Source organism: Lepidochelys kempii, chromosome 5 (genome assembly GCF_965140265.1).
Source record: "Lepidochelys kempii isolate rLepKem1 chromosome 5, rLepKem1.hap2, whole genome shotgun sequence".
Taxonomy (NCBI): domain Eukaryota; kingdom Metazoa; phylum Chordata; order Testudines; family Cheloniidae; genus Lepidochelys; species Lepidochelys kempii.
Window position 1 is genome coordinate 84,847,753 of NC_133260.1, and position 23,277 is coordinate 84,871,029.

General features: G+C 41.5%; 1 protein-coding gene across 1 annotated transcript in view; it reads right to left on the reverse strand.

Annotated features, from left to right (window-relative positions):
• Positions 1-23,277, reverse strand: part of SYK (spleen associated tyrosine kinase) — an 81,321-nt gene that overhangs the window by 31,177 nt on the left and 26,867 nt on the right. Inside the window, exons 2-3 of the mRNA XM_073344903.1 lie at positions 11,773-12,225; positions 10,466-10,626 (exon numbers count right to left, since the gene is read on the reverse strand). Coding sequence (XP_073201004.1) covers positions 10,466-10,626; positions 11,773-12,186 — 575 coding nt within the window. The 5' untranslated portion in view covers positions 12,187-12,225. The remainder of the gene's footprint in view (positions 1-10,465; positions 10,627-11,772; positions 12,226-23,277) is intronic.

Consider the following 23,277-nt stretch of genomic DNA (forward strand, 5'->3'; position numbering starts at 1 on the left):
ACACTTCGGCTAGCTCAGTCTGAAGATAAGACGCTGGCTCCAGCTCAAGGCCAAAGCACACAACTGACGCTCGGCGGCCTGCCAAGAAAGATGGGGGTGGGGGGCCTGGATTCCAACTCCGACCAGCCGCGAGAAAAGAAGATTCAACTGCATAAATCTGCAGCAGCTGCAAAACCGAGCAAGACAGTGAAGGCTGACAAGGGGGAAAACAACTAATGTAGTGTCCCTAAAGCCAGGATGTTTTGGGAAAACTGAAGAAGCCATGAAAGGCCGGCTTGGACCAGTACAAAGAACATGGGGAGGGAGTGGAGGGGAGGCAGAAATCCCAGACTAAGATGCCCCCAAAGGACCCTAAGGTTTAAAACCCGCCCGAGAGCTGAAGCAAATTGGAGATTGGCAGCGGACCCTGGACGACCTGTGCGCACAGGACAGAACTCCTGTCCACCTCTGCCCCTCTTCTTCTTACATTACACCCAGGCCTGTCCAGCCTTGGGTAGTGCAGGTGTGAGTATGAAAGTGGGTTAGGGCTTCGGGTACTAATGCTTTCTTCCTTCCTCTGAGTGACGTGGGGAGCACCCATCACTCTCTGCTGTTATTTTATTATTTTATCAATAAAGCTTTAAAACTTAGACACTTGGTGTGTTCGGTCATCTCTTCCCTTAACGATCCTGTGGCCTCAGCCTGATCACCTGACGCCTCAGGCAGATTGGTAACAGAAATCTGTCACACCCAGACATGGTACTGAGAGGCTTTTGTTGGTGTTGTATTTATTAATACACAATTAGGTCACGTTCCTGTAACTCCATTGGGCTTTGTAATGCTTTCCTGGTTGCTGTGAAGGAAAGGGGTTTAATTCTCTTCCCCTTTCCTGGTTCCTGATGTGTGTGTTTGTTTCCCCTCTTCTCTTATACGTAAGATGGAAGGAGTCTCTCCTTTCCTTGCACCCACCATCTCTTGGCAGGTAGGAGTCCCAGTACCTTTCTCTCCTCCTCATGCCTGCACAGAAAATACCAGGTTTCCAGTGGCATTTATATGGATGAGTTTGTCCAGCACACTTTGAAATGCCTGAGCCACAGTTGTGTGATTCTCTCTTTTTTCTCTCTGCCTTCATTTCATGTAGAAGCAGCAAAGTGTAAGCCAGGTCAGGACACCAAGTAGGAGGCACATGTTGGTCCCTGAAAAGCTGTATCCTACTTCAGAATATTTTCCTTTTCATCTGTGATCCTTAAAAAACTTACTGTAATCAGAGTCTACTCTCTCGTTGATATCTGGTCCTGAGAGACTGTATGAAGGTAACTCATTAACAGTAATAATCTCTGCGCATGTAAAATGTCAGCCTAAGTAGAGCAGATCAATATACTGGATACAGGATTGCTTTACATGTTATTGGGAGATAATAGATTATATTTCTTAATATGGTGCAAGTTATTTTCTGAATGGAGGTCTGAATTCTATGGAATGTAATGCAAAATTGCATATCTATTTTGGAGACAATGCTCTCCACTCTGAACATTTATTTCTAGTTCTTTTAATTATTAACAGCAATACACAGGACAACAAACTGCAAGTCATTCTCCATTTTAGCAGAGACCTTGCTGCTCTTGACTGGTCAGTCAGTACAGGAAGTCAGTGTGCTAAGTACCTATATGTTAAGAAAAACCACAAACAATATGGTTCAGGTTTCTTTTAAAGTGGTAGGCAAGCTATTTTTGTTTCAGAAAAAAAATATCTTATTCTATTTCCCCTTTTGGCAAGTCAGTGTTCCAATCACATTTATGTTCTGTACATTTACATTTTAACCAACAAATATAACTTTGCATGCAAAATGGCTGAATGAGCAGTTCAGAACAACCCATGATCAAGCTCAAACAAGTCCCATTTGAATTCAATGAATCAAATCAAATCATATCACATCCATTGTTACTATATCACATAGCATTGTGATGTTAAGATGCTAGCACTATGATGCAATTAAGAGCCTGCACACTTTCAGATGGCCTTCAAACGTGTTGTCACAGCTCAAAACTAAATGCTTGCTGCCTTTGCAAGACAGTGTGAAGTGCTCTTAGAAGCTGGGTTTCACAATTTCATTTTGGTTTTGTAATAGTAACTTGTGAAACTGATCATGGTTTTCTAGGTTAAGCTAATCCCAAGGAACTCTTGCTAAGTATATACTGCTTAGCACTTAATAAAATTCACCACTTAGTGTGTCTCCTTTGCCCATGGAGTTTGAACAAACTTAAAAATTAAAGTGAAACTAACAAAGAGAGAACTACCTAAATTGAAAATGATAACATTTTCTGAACAGCTGGATAAGTGAAATCAGCAAGTTTTGCACAGCTCTCATTGTGGCAGGGTGATACTGGCAATGCCGCATCAGTGTCGCCATGTTGGATTTGGGGTTCACCTACATTATTTTGCATATACAGAAGTTTCTGTTTAGTAATTTTCAGAATTGCAAAAACAATGTAACTGATTAGACTGTGTGTTGTAACCGGGTTGTACAATCATAGAATATCAGGGTTGGAAGGGACCTCAGGAGGTCATCTAATCCAACCCCCTTCTCAAAGCAGGACCAATCTCCAATTTTTGCCCCAGATCCCAAAATGGCCCCCTCAAGGATTGAATTCTCAACCCTGGGTTTAGCAGGCCAATGCTCAAACCACTGAGCTATCCTATCCCCCCCTGCACCACAGCATTTATGAATCTTCAATAAATTCCCATGCAGGAGTTCAGATGATACAATAATAAATCCCTTGCCAAAATGGTTTTCTGTAGGCATTGTACATTTTTAAACTTTTTTAAAAATCAAGATCAATTAAAGAAACCAGTAGTAGAATACCACCTGCTCCTCCATCCCAACACTTACATACACCCAGAGAAGTAAAATATAACATTTAATGCCTGGAAACAAAAGATTGCTCCTATTCCTACTGAAGTCAGCTCTCATAGATAGCAATAACAGGTGGAATCACACTGGTATCCAAATGTTTTGTACTAGTTATATTTTAAACACCAAGGTTACAATGAATTTGCAACCAAAAATTAAGTATTGAGTGGTGCAGTAAAAACAGAATTTATTCATTCCATTGGTTGGAATTCTTCCACTCAATCTGTCCCTTGGATTTCTTAGGTCCTTACGACTGTAAGGTTAAGTGACAATTGATAGCTATTTCAAGGATAAATGTAAATCCTGTAGGCTCATTTAAACATTTTCTTGGATAAAGTCTCGATTTTATCTCAGTACCTTTTGCTTCCAAACAAAACCAAATGATCCCCTCTGTAAAAAAATAAAAAAAACTTGGGGGAAAAATATTGTATATATAATGTGGAAAATTCATGACCTTCTACCGTTGGGGAAGTTTGGAAGAAGTTAGTGACAAAAGACTTGGTTTTGGAATGTTGTGGAACTCAAGGATGCTTGAAGAATCACAACTGTGAATTGATTGGAGGCCCTCTCAAAATATTGGGTTCCTGCTTGGGTCTTTGCAGACCCCTAAAGAGCAACCACGTGAAGCCATTACAGGGACTGTAAGCAAGCTATAATTTATACAAAAAAAATCACTGACACCAACTTCCAACCCTAGTCATCAGTTTACATTTTGAAGGCTATATTTAGCACTAAAAGGGGCTGGTAATTTTGTGGGGGAGGAAAGTCCCTCCTCCCAGTTAAATATTGGTGGGGACAAGTGCTCCCTACTTTCCATTGGGTCCAACACCCATGAAAGTGTAGCCAAAAAAAGGCTGACAGTAAGTCTGGTGGAAAGTGAGACGAGAAGAGGAAACATATAGTGTAGTTACGCATCCTCTTTTCATGCTCATGTGTATGTGTGTCCTACCCCCAGGCCATAGAATAGAGAGAGCTATCTGGCCCATAGTCAACAACTAACATGATCCTGTAATACCTTTATCAGTGGAATAGTTGGGTAGAATTTTCCAGTTCCCTAATTAAAGTATCATAGATATTTTTATTTTCATGATAGCCGATGTCAGCAGTTCCCAGTCCTATTTATAGATACAGAGCTAATAAAAATAATGCAAATGTGCATTACACAATTCAGCACCATGTAGTTTGGTCAGGCAGTATTTCAAAAGAAAAGCAGACTGCTGAGACTAGATTCCCACTTAAAAAAACAGCGTCAATTGTTCCAGTACATGAGAAAAGCATTTAGTGTCATCAGGTATAATATCACATCAAATAATGCTGGGCAGGATGCCATTAGTCATTTTAATGGACTAGACTAGCTTTGCTCGGCCTTGGCAAGCTCAAAAGATACTGTAGGCATCCTTGTGATATTAAAATTATGTTTTGGTTCCTTCCTGGTACTTCTACATGGATGTTCAAGCAATATACAAACTATATGTGGCTGTGAACCTTCTGATAACATGTACACGATCGTATGTAATTACAATAATTAAAGAAGATGTATGTGTTTGTACTGAATGCTGAATTTAAAAGTTTATAAATGTGTTAGAAATTACATATCTCATTTCAAACCGAAAGATTTGAAGCTGTACGGCTAAATTTCTAAATCTAGCCTTTATGTCTTGTAGGAGTTCATCTTCTAAACACATGCTTATAAAACTAAATTTACAAATTCAAAGTCAGGTGTATACTGGCTACTATTGCTTAGTTAGGTGCTGGAGCTCAAGCAATTTTTGCACATTCATAACTGATGCGGAAAGCCCAGAGGTACTGGGGCCATGAACTGCCAAACCACTAATTAAGCACTGCTGGCCACCACTAACAACAGCAGCACAGACAAACAGATACCACAGGTATTTTCCATTGAAAGTGCAGGAGAAAACTGGCATTTTTGATATGGCTGGTTTGTACTTGTTGGCAAACGTTTATTGTATTTCTTAATGGGAATTTACTGTGACCACGCACAAACCTGTATTTGAAAATTGATAGACTTCTAATCAAATTTTAGAGCCCCGCAGAGAGAAGAATGAAATAATAAGAAAGTTGACAAGTATTTTACAACAATATCGCAATGAACTTTCAGTCTATTCTTCATTTAATGAATGCCACCTGTTGGGGTGGTGATGAGGCCGTAAAATTTCCCAGACCTCTTTTGTTGCAAAGAAAACATGTTTCCATGTTCTGAAATGGAGAAAATGCTTTCTCTAGTTCTTAAAAATGCTAACTAGTAAGGCTATTTCTGCAATAAATGAGAAAAAACCTTGATTTGATCTTCTACTCCTCAAATGCTAGTACATCATCTAGGAGTAGAAACTAGATCTCTCTGCATCTGGGGCAAAGTGCTAACACAACCAGCCACGCTGTTAGAAACTGAAAAATGATCTGCATGAAGCTGAGGGGGTAATGAAGCAGTTTTCTAGTGACTACATCACATTATATACCTAACTCAGTTTTTTTTTTTTTAGAACAGGCAGATCAGTCAGTCAGGGAGGGTTTAGAATCATAGAATCTCAGGGTTGGAAGGGACCTCAGGAGGTCATCTAGTCCAACCCCTTGCTCAAAGCAGGACCATTCCCCATCTAAATCATCCCAGCCAGGGCTTTGTCAAGCCTGACCTTAAAAACCTCAAAGGAAGGAGATTCCACCACCTCCCTAGGTAACTCATTCCAGGGCTTCACCACCCTCCTAGTGAAAAGATTTTTCCTAATATCCAACCTAAACCTCCCCCACTGCAACTTGAGACAGTGCTGTCATCTGCTACCTCGTTCTGTCATCTGCTACCACTGAGAACAGTCTAGATCCATCCTCTTTGGAACCCCCTTTCAGGTAGTTGAAAGCAGCTATCAAATCCTCCCTCATTCCTCTCTTCCACAGACAACAATCCCAGTTCCCTCAGCCTCTCCTCATAAGTCATGAAGAACCTCACAGAAGTCATTCACAGCAAGTTCCCAGAAATTACCACTTTTAGTGAAACTATTTTACTGCACATAAACATCACTTAAGCATCAGAAAATTACTCACTAGTAATTCTGTTTGTTATAGTTCTCTTCCACCCTCCTATCCAGTAACAGAATTTATAGACAGTGGATGCTACTAGCAATGAGCCAAAGAATGTAAGTATACCTAATGGCATTTGGAGTACTTAATGGCCAATAAGTTTCAGAAGGGAATGACAAAGTCAACTAAGGCTATGTCTACACTAGCACTTTTGTCGGTGAGGGATGTGAAAAACACACACCCCTGAGCGACATAAATTACACTGACAGAAGCACTGGTGTGGACAGCACTATGTTGGCGGGAGACCATCTCCCACTGATATAGCTACTGCTGCTCATTGTGAGTTGTTTAATCATACCAAAGTGAGAGAGCTCTCTCCCATTGGCATAGAGCGGCTACACAGGAGACCTTACAGCGGCTCATGGGAGACCCGTGCTATTGTAGGGTCTCTAGTGTAAACATAGCCAAAAAGTACACTGAAAAAAAACAGAGATGCTGGGTAGTCACTTTACAAATTCCAGAGGCAGAACCTCCTGTCAATCACTATACTTATGTGGGACTTCACAATTTTGGATGTAGCTGTTCGGCCTGGCCTTAAGGTAATGGGAAATAATTGTTAATCCACTAGTAGCCTTCTTTCCCTTGTTATAATCTCAAAAAAATTAATTGTTAACTTTTTATAAATTATGAGCATGATTTATGTAAAACTTCTGATCTCACTCATCTCTGCTGCAAAGAGACATTGCAACATAACATATTTAAAACAAGAGGTTAATTGACACTAAATGGATTGTTTTGGGGTAGAGGATGGAGGGGGAATCCCCCCCCCCCGCCCAACCTCAGAACTGAAGGAAAGAAATGAGCAGGACACCTCTTCCCCCATTCTGCAAGCTACATTGATAGTAACTGAAAATTCTCCCTAAAGAGAAAGAAGTTCTTATGTGTCACTCTTAGTTTCCTACAGTTTCTAAAGATATGGCTCCTAAAGCTTTGAATGGGTTCTACAAGTACCTGGAAAACCAATCGTAGGATCTACTGAAGAACAAATGGTCAATGCCTAGGTCTCCTCAAAAGAAGAGGACAAAGAAGCATTTGGATATAGGGAAGAGAATCGATTTCTCTGTCTTGATGGGACCATATAAAGATGAAATGGCTGAGGTGGACTTGCACAAACTTGATTCAGAGACCTCTTTAGAAACCAGCCATGAAAAAAACCAAGAACATTCTGGGGGGAGCAGGAATACACATCCAGTCACACTCAGAACTTCTCACTGGAAAAGGTATTGCTAATCCAGGAATAGGCAAGGGAAGTCAAGTGCAATCCTCTGTGTGACAGTCAGCCAACTCTTTCAAGAAACTCTCATCTCTGAACCAGCACTACTCAATATTCTGCCATCAGACCAAAGTGTCCCAAGGTATAGAAGAAGAGCAGACCTGTGAGAGGAAGTCTCATCCACTCGGAAATTTTCTCACCATGGTTAATTCTGTTCTGTCCATCAGGGAAGCAGGAACCTTGACTGCAAAATACACAGAAAGAACCAGAATAGCACTAAACTACTCCAGCAACAAATCACTGGACAGACTGTTTCTTTTCCAGAGCATAAGAATCTTCTTCCACTCAGCTTCTGAAGACAAAGCCTGCAGTATCTGTGCACTTCAGTATGTGATTACATTTTCTGAACAGATAGGAGCATAAAATGACCTTTGAGAATTCCTAACCCGAACTACCTACAGCTATTTATATACTTATCTGCTTGTTCTGGGGGGCAGAGTACTTGAGTTCTGGTGGTATCTGTAATCTTCTGAATTTAAACGGGATAGGAGAGCCTTCTCTCACCTGCCATTCCTCAATAATAAGGGGAGCCCTTGAAAAGTCTTCTTTCTGGATTATCTTCATATTTCATAGCAGTGAAAACTTTCCAGGTTTGATAACACCAGTTCTCCTATGAGATACTCCTGAAGGGATCTAGATGTTAGACATATTCAGACTCAGACCCTTTTATTGGACACCGAATCAAGAGAAGTAGGAAAAGTAGGAAGTGCAAAGTTGGTCAGGACTCTGACAGATTTCTTGGGTGTATAAGCTCTAGAGATGGTTGCAGAAGAGCATATAGCAGCACTAGGAATCTTCCAATCTTAGCTACATTTTTTCTAAAGGGAAAGGCAGAATGGTTCAAGAAATCAGATGACAGCAATTGACGCAAGCCTACTACTGAGTCGGACAGTGTGCTGAAAACCCTTGACATACCTTCCTTCTACTAAGCCCTAGCTTTCCTCAACCTCCTTCTCTTCTAATTTCATGTTGACTTCTGGTCTCTGCCACACCAAGTGAGCTCCCTCATTGCTAAGTGTGATGGGGTGCTTGCCCCACACTCGGGTCTAAGGGATTAATAGAGTCCTAGGGAGGCTGCGCAGGAGGCAGCCAATCAGAGAAGGGCTGAAGGAAGCAGCCAATCAGGGGCAAGAAGGCCAATATAAAAAGGGAGCTGCAGGGCAGAGGAAGGCAGTTCTCTGCTGGGAGCCCAGGGAGGAAGGACTGTGTCTCTGGAGGGCTGAGAGAAGTGCCAGTACCCTGGACAGAGCAGTGCTGTAAGCAGGGACCTGGGGAGCAAGAGACAGCTCCTGGCTGGCTGTTGGGGTTTGCAGGCTGAGGCCTTGAGGCAAAGGCAAAAAGGATGCTGGGGCCATGAGGAAGTGGCCAGACAATTCACTGCAGTAGCCAGTAAGGGAAGTGGCTGAACAGTGGACTGCAGGTCCCCCAGAAGGGTGGGGGGAGCACAGTGTGTGGCATGGCCGGAGGACTGTGTTGCTGAAGAGGACACTGCAGTCCTTGGAGAGACATGGGCCCTAGAGCAGGAGTGATGGTGGTGAGGCACCACCCAAAAGGGTGCACTGACATGCAGAGCTAATTCACATGATAGACGTCAGAAGGCACCAGAGTGGTGAGTGAACCTCATTACACTAAGCTGTGTGCTGAGTCCAGGTTCTCCAATAAAGCTGCTGAGAACCATCTCAAGCAAGCTGAAGCCATAACTGCCCAACCCCTACTGGGAACAGCAGATGTTCAAAGTGACCAGAAAGCACTTATCTCCACTGAAGGCAAAGAAGTGTTTCAGGAAGGACAGCTCTTGCACCTTCTTCTGTTTGTTGTTAGGCTTCTTCTGCTTTGGAAGCTGCTTCCATGATGTGTGTACAGATTCCGGAAAATAAAGACAGCTGCCACAAGCAGGCTGCCGGAGTTGCTCAGTTGCGTGTCTTAACTCAGACCACATACAAAGTAAATTCCAAGAAATAGCAGGAAGAAGATGAGAACACCTATTGAGAAGGCACAGAAATTCTACACTCCATGAAGCTGCCAAGCTTGCCTGTCTGTACCAGCAAGAGAAAAAAACCACATAATCTGTTTTAGAGCAGCTACTGTCACAGAAACAAGTGTATACAGTGCTTAGTCTATAAATACAAGGTAGATTCTTATACACATTGCTATATATTGTTGTTTGGGAAGGAATATTTATGTGATGTGTGTGACTTGTAACCTAAAGCTTTGTTTCCTTTCTATCACTCACAGAAGTGTTGGAGTTCCTGTTCCTGTTTAATAAAGGAGTGGTTTATTTCTCAACTTCTACCGTGGAAAACACATATTGGGCAAATTATTACAGAAACCAGGAAAATGACTCAGGGCTAGATTGTCACTTTGCCCCCTATCCAGTTTACAGTGTGTAGCTGCATTGGTCCAGGAGCAGACCAGGGAGGGAACTGTGACTACAGCTAGGCAAAATTTGTTCGGTGAATAGTAAATTAATCCGAAAATGCATTTTCTGAGGCACCAGAACAATTTGTAATTCCGGATTGAATTCAACCCACAAAATGTTTTGATTGAGTCAAATTAGCATTTTCCAAGAGAAAACTGTCCCATTGGAAAATTTTCAGCCCACCTCTTCTCCTGACAAACTAGCTCTGATTAATCATTATCCCAAATGTCTTGTTTGTGATCAGGTAAACAGTAGAGGGGTTATATGAGTGGATAGAGAAATAGACACAGAATGGAATGATAAAGTGAAAGGAGCATTATTTAATTACATTCTTGCTGCCACTTAGTTGCAGAACAAAGTATTGTCATTGCCTCCTTGAAAAACAAATAATAATTATGGACACTAAATGATAACATAGTTTACTAGTATTTTGTATTTCTTTGATATCACATTCAGTACTATACCCTCAGTCATAATATAAAGCTGAATGGAATTTTCTTGACACTCTGAATTCCTCTGCTGCTTCATACAGATTTAACCTCAATGTCTGCTTGAACAAAACATGATGCTTGCTTTCACTCTATATTTTCATTTGAGTAAAGGTGAAAAACTAATCTCGAAGACATCTGCTTAGCTTTGGAATGGTTAGCAGCAATGAATGTCACACTGCATTGGGCTTTCCCACAGTGAACACCCAACTCCTTTCTCACAGTCTCATTCATGATTTAGTTATGGAAGAGGTGCAGCAACCATGGTGGCAACTGCCACTACCAGAGATGAAAGTACTCACAAAAATTTTCCATTGGTCCTTGTCCCTAAAAGAACGCGATGCTCTGATTCTTCCCGAGAGATCTTCTCATGGAACCAAGGCATCTTCTCATGGGCAGTAGTGGCAATCAGTTTCTCCAGCTGTGGTTTTTGACTAATAATAGCTTGTTCGAGGGCATTACCCTGCAGAGTGGGAAAAGCACAGAAGGGTCAGTTGTACTGTTTTCTGTTACAGTGCAAAAAACAAAACAAAACCCAACAAACACAACATCATAGTAAATGCCAATTACTGGACTGTGTGAGACACATCCAAAGTCTGTGGATAATCAGAGTTTTAGATCAAATTAATCTGGTTACTATTCAAGTTTTGGACTCATAGGGCAGAAACTAAATTCAAACAGACAATCCGAAATTCAGACATCTGGAATTTATGTTTGTGATAGATATTGCAATGGGTATCTTTGGGAGACCATATTGTATAAAGAAAAGGAGTACTTGTGGCACCTTAGAGACTAACCAATTTATTTGAGCATAAGCTTTCGTGTAGCTCACGAAAGCTTATGCTCAAATAAATTGGTTAGTCTCTAAGGTGCCACAAGTACTCCTTTTCTTTCTGCGAATACAGACTAACAGGGCTGCTACTCTGAAACCTGTCATATTGTATAAGTTTATGAATGGTTACATATCATTTTGGGCTAGGAATTCTTTGGAACTCCAGTAGGTGGTAAGGCTAGTCACTGAACCTGCAAACAACTCCAGTGGTGTACTGCCCCTTCAGGTTGCGTGCCTATACTGGTTCAAATGGGTTTTCACAGACCAACAGACTAAGGCTTTTGGTATAAAAATGCTGTGTTTAAACTCTCAGTCATGTAGCAAGAAAAGTTCCTGTTCTAAATTGTATATAATCTAAATAGACATACAAACAAAGCAGGCCAGGAGGGGAGGATACAACACAAAATAACTGTGCGCCAAGCACAAACATACACTCTGTATACAACAGCTTCCTTTACAAAAATGTATGTGTTTAACAATTACCTATTTTCCTTTTTTTGGTTTGTTTTCAATCCTGATTGGCATAGAGAGATTTGGTCTTATAACACTTAAAAAATAAATGATAAACTGTGCCACATTTCAGGAAAGAATACATTTATGGCCAAATTAATACAATGTACTGAAAAATAAAGGCTCATAAAACACAAGCAAATATAGCAGCGTTAACACAAACCTAACCACTACACAGCAGTAGCAATGGGTTGGAACCCATATAATATTGACTTTGTAAAAATTCAGAGTGAAGCATCTCTATTGCAGAAATGGGATTGCATTTACCTGTAGGTTCCAAGTTTGTTTGACATATTCCCTGATAAGGGTCTCTTTTAAATCCTCAAATGGCCCTGTTTTTGGCTCAACACCTGGTGGCCGGTTGCAAGGTCTCCTCAGTAGACAAGCAAGACCATCAGCTTCATCTGAGTGATAGTTAATGAGTTCAGCAGGACTCAGATGTGACTTCCCTCCTGCAATGGCATAAAAGCCACTCAGCTCTCTTTCAATTGTGTAGTGATGAACCTTCCTTCCATGTGCCAGGGACAAAGCAAAGCCACCCAGGTAGTTTCGACTCTGGCGCAACAGATATAGTCCATCACTCAGCCCTCCTTGCATCAGGTAATCTTCTGCTTCTTCACGTGTAATATTGCCAAAGAAGTAGGGCAGATGATTAGCACTGTTAGCCATGTTGGCGGCCATGGCTTTTCCTTTTGATCAGCAAGGATTAATGTTTTGTACCTGAAAGGAACGAAGGAAAAATAAGCATCCACTGGAAAAAACAAAAGACAATACTTTGAGGAATTTGGTAATAATCCTCCCCCATTTAAGTCAAAGGGAGTTTTGCCATTGGCTTCAACAGGAGCAAGATGGGGTCCTAACTGTTTTGTCACTCTACAACACAGACATGAGATTACTATTTTTGGGACCAAAAAGGCATAAGGCCATTTCCTGCAATGTTTCATGCAAACCTCCCATTGAACTCAAAGGGCAGTCTGCATATGGGATGATGGCAGAACATACCCTAGAATCAATTGCATATGTGGAGTGCATGCCATGTATACCCTGGGAGCGGCTAGGCCCTCAGAACAATTTTGTCTGGCTCCTGAACTTGCATGAAGGATGCCATTTTGTATATTTAGTTTTTTGTTTTTTTCTAATAAGGTGACTGCATTGAATCTGCTAAGTCTTGCACGTGCATCATGAATTCACCATCTGAAAGAAAGCTGAGCACTTTGAGTTTGAGAGTACAAGATTACCGAATATGGGGGACAGCATGTGTTTATATATAGTAGCATACAGACATTACACATTACATTTGAATAACTGTTTCCCTTTTGCACATCCAGATACTTCACATCTGTATTGACAGAATCATGATTTATTTGTTTTTTAATTAAAGCAGTAATAATTTTTTCTCAAAATAAGAAAGGACACTCATAATAACAAAGGACCAAATTCTGTTCTCAGACATATTTGTGTGACCCCCCATAGTTGTAAACTGGTGTTGTATGTATGTCACTGAGGGCAGATTTTGTTTCTTGCTGTTTAAACAATTCATTAATAGTATTCACTTGATACAATGTTTCAGTTTTAAAAAGCTAGTGTTTTGTTAGAAGTAGAAACAATGGGCCTTGCTGAAGTTAATGGAGCAATGCTGACAAACGTACACCAACTAAGAATCTGACTCCATGTTTAATCCATAGTACTTACACTGGGATGCTGTTTTACAAGTTTACTAGTCTGTCTACAAAAAAACAGTGGATTTTATAGGCTAAGGTAGACCAGCCTATTGCATTACTTTGGACCCTGCTGTGCCAGGTTATTTCTGGCCAGTTCAAAGATACCATCTGTGGATCCCACTGGACTGTGACATCTACAGAAGAATATTCAAGATTACAGATGCAGAAAGACACCTCCCACTTTTCACTTCCACTTTGTTCCACTATGGGGGACCAAAAAATAGGTGTTTCACTTTTCAAACTAGCAGTAGACTATATATGACATGACCAAATATGTCTTTTTATAGCACTGCAGCTGTGCTTATGATTTCATGAGATTCTTTCATCCAAGTTCCTATTGGCAGGTGCTTACAATTTTCAGATAATATATATCCTTTCGGCTAATTTTTATATACTTATTTTCAGCTCAAATGTGAGATACAGAAATGTAGTGTGGCTGCTTCTGAGATAGCCCAGCATGGAGAGAGGAACATTTAAGAAATTTTTTCCCACATATTTTCCCACATTCCTTAATAAGAAAATGATTTTTTTTTGGAGAGACTACAGCCTCAGTGAAGAAGGGATGTTTTGTTAAGTCTGAAAAAACCAGCTGTTAAGTGAAGCGGTTACAATTTACTGGTGATAGTGTGCGGCATGAATGCAGTATATCCTTTTCTTTAGGCCGTGCCGTGTTTATAGTACAACCACTACAGCATCACAGCTACAGCACTGAATCTGTGCTGTTATAGTGCCGCAGTGTAGGTGCTTCCTACGTCTACACGATAGAAAGTGTTTTTCTGTCAGTGTCGTTAATCCAGCTCTCCAAGAGCCAGTAGCTAGGTTGACAGATGAATTCTCCTGTTGACCTAGCCACGTATATACCGGGGGATTAGGTTGACCTAACTATGTGGTCAGGGCACAACATTTTTCACAGTCCTGAGTGATGTCGCTAGGTCAATCTAATTTTTACATTTAGACCAGGCCTCAGAGAAGGGCAATTCCTGACTCTGTTGCTGTGCAGGATCCCCAGCAGCAGAACTAGTGTGGTTTCAGTGTCAAAGGGAAGGGGTAGGATTCTAGGGAGTCTATTCAGGGGATCTGCAACCCTTGCATAACAGGGTTCAGGACACATATGGGACTGGGATCAGGGCCAGGAGATCTATTGCTATGTGAATCTTCTTGTCTTCACTTTGTGCCGGGAAAGGGACACGTTGGAGCTACAGAGCTACTGCAGCCCCACACAGCATAGTGATATGCAGTGCAGTATTTACTACCCTGATTGGTCTGAAACAAAAATCTGTGGTTTAAGAGAGTCACTTGCTACACACTTCTACTTATACCTTGCCTGGGATTTTTGGTCACCCACAGTGATGACAGGCTCCCTATACTTCTGAATAGCCTGATGTTTGGACATTTATGTTCTTAACCTTAAGAATCTATTAATACAGTTTTTATGCATTAAATATGAAAGAATAAATTTAAAAAAATTAAAAAGGCATAAAATCACCAATGAAAATTGAGAATTGATTTAAGAACAAGATAAATGGTGATGTATAAGGGATATCAAATATTGATTTCATACAAAATAACTATTCACAAGGCTGAGACTGTCTGCACAAGATGAAATCTATGAAGGCTTTTCTTCAATGAATTGAATCCATTGGGCATCTAATGATAGACCCAAAGCTCTTAAGAGTGAATATGTGAAGTCACTCTCACATAATACAGTCAGTAAAGAGACATTTAGGTTAATAGATGCTTAAAAGTTGATCTTCTTATGTGGTTTATTATTTCAACAATATATTTGCTTCCCACTCTTGCCGTATTTGTTATACTTTGGACTCATTAGACCAGTGTCAGAGCCTGCTTTCTGAATTTACTGTGCAGTTATTAAAATACAGTTATGTTCTGGGATACATGATATACACAACATGGAAAAATAACAACACAAATTAGGATGAAAAAGTGAAAGGAAATGTAGGGTAAATAAAATAGAGTGAAAGTAAATTTGAATTTTATCTTGTGCTTTGAAGTATATGAAGAGTTTCTTTCTTGCTATCTACCGCAGAGACCACTCTAGCTATAGGCAAACTAGGCAGCAACCTCACATAACAGATTTCTGGGAGAAGTGATTTTACGGGGTACCACAAACCGGTCTATGGAGATATGAATCACAGAGCACCTTAACACATAGTGCTTTAATTGCCCCGTGTGGACCCTCCTGGAACTGCAGTGGTGTAGTCTGTTCACGTCAGACCAGCTGGAAAGGCCCCTGCGCGCACACACGGAAGAGTGCTCGATTTGAGGGTGGGAAGCAGAAATGGGGAAGTGCCTCCCATTTTTCTGGGCTCAGCAGCTATGAGGCGGGGGGGCACGTGGGCACCTGGTACTTGCTCCTGACAGGGATGTGTGCGGGGGAGGGGGTGAGAGTGAATCAGGGATAACTCTGCTTCTCCACCTCCCATGCAACTCCCCCACAACCTCCTATAAACACCCACCATACACCATGTTCTTCCTCCAAATACCCCCCAACCTCCCACACAATCCCCCTAGTCTCCTGCAAGCACCCATCATGCACTCCCTGCTTCTCCCAGACACCCTCCACCCCCAACCTCCCACACTGCTGGTGAATGCTGTAGCGGTCATCACCCTCGGTTGCACAATAAAGGCTCTCTGGACTGGGCGTGGCTCTGAACTGCTGGGGCACCAGGTTGTCTTAGGTGGTCTCTGATCCACAGACATTGTTGTTTCAGTTATAACAGCCTACAGCAGACAAAAATAAGCCACACACACATATTTAATCCATTATTTGCTTGTTACAAAGAATTTTGTGTTACAATAAACACACTAAAACTTATTACTATTCTGAAGTGTTGAAGGGCAAAATTTCATTTCTTAAAAATAATTATCTAAAACAAAACTAACTATTTTACATTAAAAATGCTCTAAACTGCAAAATTGGATGAACACCCATTCACACTTCCACTAGCACTAATAAGAGTTTCCAGGAATAACTCCTGCTCATAATATTTATTTCATCTGTTTATATGATTAAACTAAATACAAAATCTGAAGAGAAGCCAATCAACCATATACAATAATGATAAAAGAATAGTAATAGCATCAAAAACAGACCACACTCCCAAAACAGTGAGTTACAGACTTGTCAGAGGAATGAGAAAACCAAAAGGGAAGTGCCCCCAGAAGGTGTCAGATATAAATCTACTGAACTAAATAGAACTAACAGAGGTAAGGCAGCCAGCAATGGAGTCCTCCAAGAGCTGGTTCTGCCAAAGACCCTTGAGTGACCCTTGTCACTGCCTACAGGCAACAAAATAAGCAGACCATAATTAGCAGGCTGTTAGGTAAGGCAAGGGGCAATCATTCAAGGACCTAGGGCAGGGGTGGGCAAACTACAGCCTGCAGAACCGTTTTAAGCCGGCCCCAGAGCTCCAGACGGGGTGCCGGGTCAGGGGTCACACCAAGCAGCTTGGCCCTGCTATGGCGCTCCAGCCGGGGCGCCAGGTTCGGGGGCCGCACCACGTGGCTCGGCTCCACTCCGGCGCTCCAGCCAGGGCGCCGGGGTGCCACGGCATGGCCCCACTCCAGGGTTTATTTCCAAGCTGGAATATACATAAACCTTGTTTCTAGTGTCTTTGCCTCTTCTTACAGCATCATTACCGCACCATTTCTAGTAGCATGATGCATTACAGCACCATTACATGCATTACAGCACCATTTTTAGTAGCATCATGTTTGTAATTCATGTAATGGTGCTGTAATGCATCATGCTACTAGAAATGGTGCTGTAATGATGCTGTAAGGTGAGGCAAAGACACCGGAACAAGATTCAGAGTAGCAGCCATGTTAGTCTGTATTCGCAAAAAGAAAAGTAGGACTTGTGGCACCTTAGAGACTAACCAATTTATTTGAGCATAAGCTTTCGTGAGCTACAGCTCACTTCATCGGATGCATTCAGTGGAAAATACAATGAGGAGATTTACATACACACAGAACATGAAAAAAATGGGTGTTATCATACACACTGTAAGGAGAGTGACCACTTAAGATGAGCTATTACCAGCAGGAGAGCTGGGGGGGGGGGCGCGGGGGAGAGAAGAAAACCTTTTGTAGTGATAATCAAGGTGGGCCATTTCCAGCAGTTAAAAGGAACGTCTAAGGAACAATGGGGGGAGAGGGGGGAGGAAGGGTTATGTATATTTCAGCTTGGAAATAAATCCTTATAAAATATACTCAAGTATTCTGCTTTAATTGTCCCCAAACGCTACAGCTGACAATAATGTTACTGCAGTGTTTTGAGCTATCACTGCAGAACACCACACCATTCTTAACAAGGGAATCACATGGGCCTGTTTTGGTTAGTCTTCTGATTTGTGAATGCTTGGAGTCAGTAGTACCGCTATTTGGCAGTGGGGAAGTACCATGTCAGATTCTGCTACATCACCACTCTGTCCCTTTCTCAGCTAACCACTGAGCAGCAGCTACAGTCCCACAGCATTCCCTTAGACTTAGCCAAATTCAAAACACTTCACCTCAGAATCCTATATACTTCGACTCTCTACTAAGGGCTTGAACAATCTGCATGATCCGGAAAAACCTAAAAATTGTTTCTCTTTTTGGAAATTGTTCTGGAATATGAACTGGACTCTCAGCTACTAGTTTCTAGAATTTTCTAGCTCTGGCCCTAGCACCAGCTCTATCTCTACTTTCCCTAGCGTGGGAATGGAGAATGCTGAGCTTCCTGGTTAATTAAGGGCATGATCCAATGGCTACAGAGGTCAAGGCTTCCTTTCACTTCAATGAGCTTTAGATGAAGCTGTAACTGGGGAGCATTATTTCAGATTCAGACATGTCATTTCCCCCTCACGAGCAATCACCCAGAGTCAGACCCTCTTCAGAGCCCTCAGGTTTTTAGCCAGTTTAATAACCCTGCCTGACATTCTGATGTCAAGTTTCTATGTTGCTGTTAATTCAGAAACCTAATGAAAACAAAGTTTCAGAAAACTCTCATTTTATTCTTAAAAAGTAGTAAAGGATTCTGAAGTCAGTCACATTAAGTGTGTAGCAGTCACAGGGCCAAAATTTTCAAGAACGCCTAAGTGATTTAGAGGCCTAAGTCTCAGTGAAAGTCAATGCTAAATGCAAATACAATATGCTGGTTACAACAGACACTGCCTTCAGCATATCTAGATACAGAAATGTAGGTTCCACGCCAATGGGGGCTGTGGGAAGTGGCGCGGGCCGAGGGATGTGCTGGCCGCCGGTATCAGCAGCCCCCATTAGCCTGGAATGGCGAACCGCAACCAGTGGGAGCGGCGATCAGCCAAACCTGGGGATGCCGCAAGTAAACAAACTGTCCTGGCCTGTCAGTGGATTTCCCTGATGGGCCGTGTGCCAAAAGTTGCTGATCCCAGTTCTAGAATGATTAAAAATCCAATTTTTTTCAGTAAAAACAATGGATATAAATTATGGCTTTTTATATTAGCTGCCTGAATAGATTTCTGGTATCAAAGTCCAAAGGAATTTTTTGTATATGGAAAAATTATAGGGATTCAATATTCTGCCTAGCAAGTATGTTTTAATAACCATATATATGTAAGCTTATTTAAATTCATTCTGCAATCAAAGAACATATAGTACAATTTGTAAAAGCAATTTTCTACTAAAGGAGAAAGCAGAAAAAGATCTTGGAACTTTGTTCAACAAACGCTTAAGGAACTGTTACTTTGAGTTCACTAAAAATATAAATTTGCTGTTGTCTGTTCTCCCTTCAGTACTGATGACACATGACACCATTAGCTTCCTTTTTAATAAGCCCATTATGGACTGCCTAGCTAGACATTTTATTATCTGAATGAGAAATAGCTAGTTAAGACTCAACTCAAAGATGACAGAGGTGCTGCTTGTGGGTAGAAGAAAATATTTTGAGAATCTAGCAGGTGGCTTGTGCATGTTTATTATTCAGGAAGTACAGATGTTGCTTTTGAGACTGCCTGAATTTACGGGTCACCCTTGACTACCTTTCTCAGACTGGAGGCCAGTGCTGCAGTAATGGTCAAGAATGCTTATTGCCTTGTATTGCTTAACCAGAAGGTCCACCTGCTTCTCTCTGATGCACATCTCACCATTTTATCCAAGGTAGGCTATTGTCATGTGTTCCTAACTGGGCTTTCCTTGAAATTGATAAAATGGTCTACAACAGTTGCAGAATACAGCAGCTCACTTATTTCTCAAGGCCCTTCGTCAGCAGGCCATCACTATTCAGCAAAGCACGTATGTAGGTCATTAACTTCAGGCATGTGCTTAGGTCCCATTAAGAAGACTAGAGCATGTGCTGAGGTGCTTTGATGAAGAGGGATGGACTTAAGCACTTGTTTGTATACTTTGCCAAACTGGGGCCATACATCTTAGAATAGGAATGAAGGATTTATTTACACCTGCCCACCAAAATCTAAACTAGCTGCCGATACACCATAAGGTAAATTTTAAAATTTTAACATTAATACACTCAACCATTTATGTTGTATATAGCATAATTTACCTAATTTAAATGTAATGAAGTTTTCCAATTAAACATTCAAACTAGTCCTTATATCACTTTTTGAACCACGGTGTAAAGTTCAGATACAAAATGTCACACTTTCAGTTTCATCCCAGTACAAGTTAAATGACATACCACTATATACTCATACAAACTATGGTTCAACTCTCCAGTCACTGCCTGACCATGACCCTGCAAAGTACATATGCACATACTCAACTTTAAGCAAATGAGGAATACCAAAGTACTATAAATGAGATTAATCCCATGCTTAAAGGTAAGTTTGTGTATAAGTGCTTTGCTGGATCAGGGGCACAAGAGCAACTCCCAGTGGAGTCAGTCCCGCAAATATGCCCAGGAATAGTTCTACTGAAATCCATAGAACAACTCACCTGCATAAAGTTAAGCACAAGTGCTTCTGTAGATAAGGCCAGATGGTATACTGGGCCCATAGGTGCTGGAACTAGGGGTGCATCACTGGCTTGAAGTGGTTTCCATCATTTACACCAGTGGGATGCTGCTTGTTCAGGGAAAGCCCCTGGCGGGCCGGGCCGGTTTGTTTACAAGCCGCGTCCGCAGGTTCAGCTGCTTACGACTCCCACTGGCCACGGTTCGCCGCTGCAGGCCAATGGGGGCTGCAGGAAGCGGCGGCCGGTACGTCCTTCGGCCCATGCTGCTTCCAGCAGCCCCCATTGGCCTGCAGCGGTGAACCGCGGCCAGTGGGAGTCGCAATCAGCTGAACCTGCGGACGTGGCAGGTAAACAAACGAACTGGGCCCGCCAGGGGCTTTCCCTGAACAAGCGGCGTCCCAAGTTTGGGAAACACTGATTTACAGGATTTACAGTTTGGTTCAATGGCTTTCAGCACCCCTGCAATACATATTGTTCCAGCACCCCTGTCTGGGTCCTGGAACTACTCATGCTCAGTCCTGGGTCTTTCAACAAAATAAACTCTTATTCATCCAGTTTAACTAGTCTCTACTGCAAAAAAAAAAATTATACACCCTGCATTTCTATTGGGTACTCTGAATCTAAGAAACAAGAACCAGAGGAAATGCTGCTTAGTATTTTGCAGTGAACAGATAATATCACTCTATACAAGTGGATATAAGAAAATTCATTAATTAAGAAGGAGATAGATGCCTCCTTTTCTTGTCTTTTCTTCTACAAAGAAGGGAGAAAGTAATTTAATTGACTGTAAGGACTGGTATAATGTCTGCTCATCAGAAGGAAATGGAGGCCCAAATTCATCAGCTTTATAATTCAAACAAAAGTTCAAGACTTTTAAAGAAATCTCTCAGGCAACATGGGGGATTATATCAACATAATTAAAACCAAGCAAAATGACATGTGAAACAAGCTGCAAAGAATTTCATCTACCATTGTGGGCAATTAAATTACATATAATTGTACTAGCTGTTCAAATACATCATTCCTAGAAGATTTGGAATGCAAGTTATTCAAAGATTAATGAACATATAACTTTATAGAAGGTAAAACAATTGAGAGGGAAGGGATACCACAGGGCATAATCAGCATTTAAGGCTGCATCTTCCTGTGTACAGCTTTATTTCTGCATTCTTTCATTTCAGAACACTGTCTTCTGCATTACACAAGAAAACATACCAGACCATGTGTCTAAAACCTTCTTCAACATAGCTTCCAAACACAACTAGGTAATATGTGCTGTAACTTCCATTAATTTTGTGCACTTTTGTATAAAAGGTTGACAAATTATTACAGCTGAAAACAGTATTTAAGAAAATGTACAGTTTTTTATATTGCACCTGTACCAATACAGAAAAACAGCTAGAGGGTTTCCATTCCCACCACTGTATATGCTTTAAAACCCAACTCTTGGAAGTGCTCTGAAATCCAAATAGTTAACCGGACTGCTATGAAATTTGATGTGCCTTGTCAAGGTTCCTCCCCCACTCTGAACTCTAGGGTACAGATGTGGGGACCTGCATGAAAAACCTCCTAAGCTTATCTTTACCAGCTTAGGTCAAAACTTCCCCAAGGTAACAAATATTACCCCCGTTATCCTTGGAATGGCCGCTACCACCACCAAACTAATACTGGTTACTGGGGAAGAGCTGTTTGGACGCGTCCTTCCCCCCAAAATACTTCACAAAACCTTGCACCCCACTTCCTGGACAAGGTTTGGTAAAAAGCCTCACCAATTTGCATAGGTGACCACAGACCCAGACCCTTGGATCTTAAGAACAATGAAAAAGCATTCAGTGTTTTACAAGAAGACTTTTAATAAAAAATAGAAGTAAATAGAAATAAAGAAATCCCCCCTGTAAAATCAGGATGGTAGATATCTTACAGGGTAATTAGATTCAAAAACATAGAGAACCCCTCTAGGCAAAACCTTAAGTTACAAAAAAGATACACAGACAGAAATAGTTATTCTATTCAGCACAATTCTTTTCTCAGCCATTTAAAGAAATCATAATCTAACACATACCTAGCTAGATTACTTACTAAAAGTTCTAAGGCTCCATTCCTGTTCTGTCCCTGGCCAAGACGACTACAGACAGACACACAAACCCTTTGTTTCTCTCCCTCCTCCCAGCTTTTGAAAGTATCTTGTCTCCTCATTGGTCATTTTGGTCAGGTGCCAGCGAGGTTACCTTTAGCTTCTTAACCCTTTACAGGTGAGAGGAGCTTTCCCCTGGCCAGGAGGGATTTCAAAGGGGTTTACCCTTCCCTTTATATTTATGACACGCCCCCCAAATCTCAGCTAGGGTGAAACACTGGCTGGGATTTCTTCCTGGAGCTCTAGGAAAACAGAGTTAATAAGACACATGCATCTCTAAATATACTACCAAGTACATAAAGACTAACAATATTTTCCACATCTCAAGGACGATTTTAACCAGTTGATTCTGGGAAACTTTCACGGGAGAGTGCATCAGCCACTTTGTTAGAAGCTCCTGAGATGTGTTGGATGTCGAAATCAAAATCTTGGAGAGCTAAACTCCACCGAAGAAGTTTTCTGTTAGTTTCTTTGACGGTGTGAAGCCACTTTAGTGCAGCATGGTCGGTTTGCAGGTGGAAACGCCGTCCCCAAACATATGGGCGTAGCTTTTCCAGAGCGTAGACAATGGCATAACATTCTTTTTCAGTGACTGACCAGTTGCTTTCCCTCTCAGACAGTTTTTTGCTGAGAAACACTACAGGGTGGAATTCTTGATCAGGTCCTTTCTGCATTAAAACTGCTCCCACACCACGCTCGGATGCATCTGTGGTTACTAGGAACGGTTTGTCAAAGTCTGGGGCCCTTAGTACAGGGTCAGACATGAGTGTCGCTTTAAGCTTGTTAAAGGCCTTCTGACACCTTCCGGTCCACTGAACAGCATTTGGCTGTTTCTTGTTGGTTAGGTCTGTCAGTGGGGCAGCGATTTGGCTGTAGTGCGGTACAAATCGTCTGTAATAACCGGCCAAGCCTAAGAAGGATTGAACCTGTTTCTTTGACTTTGGGACAGGCCACTTTTGGATAGCA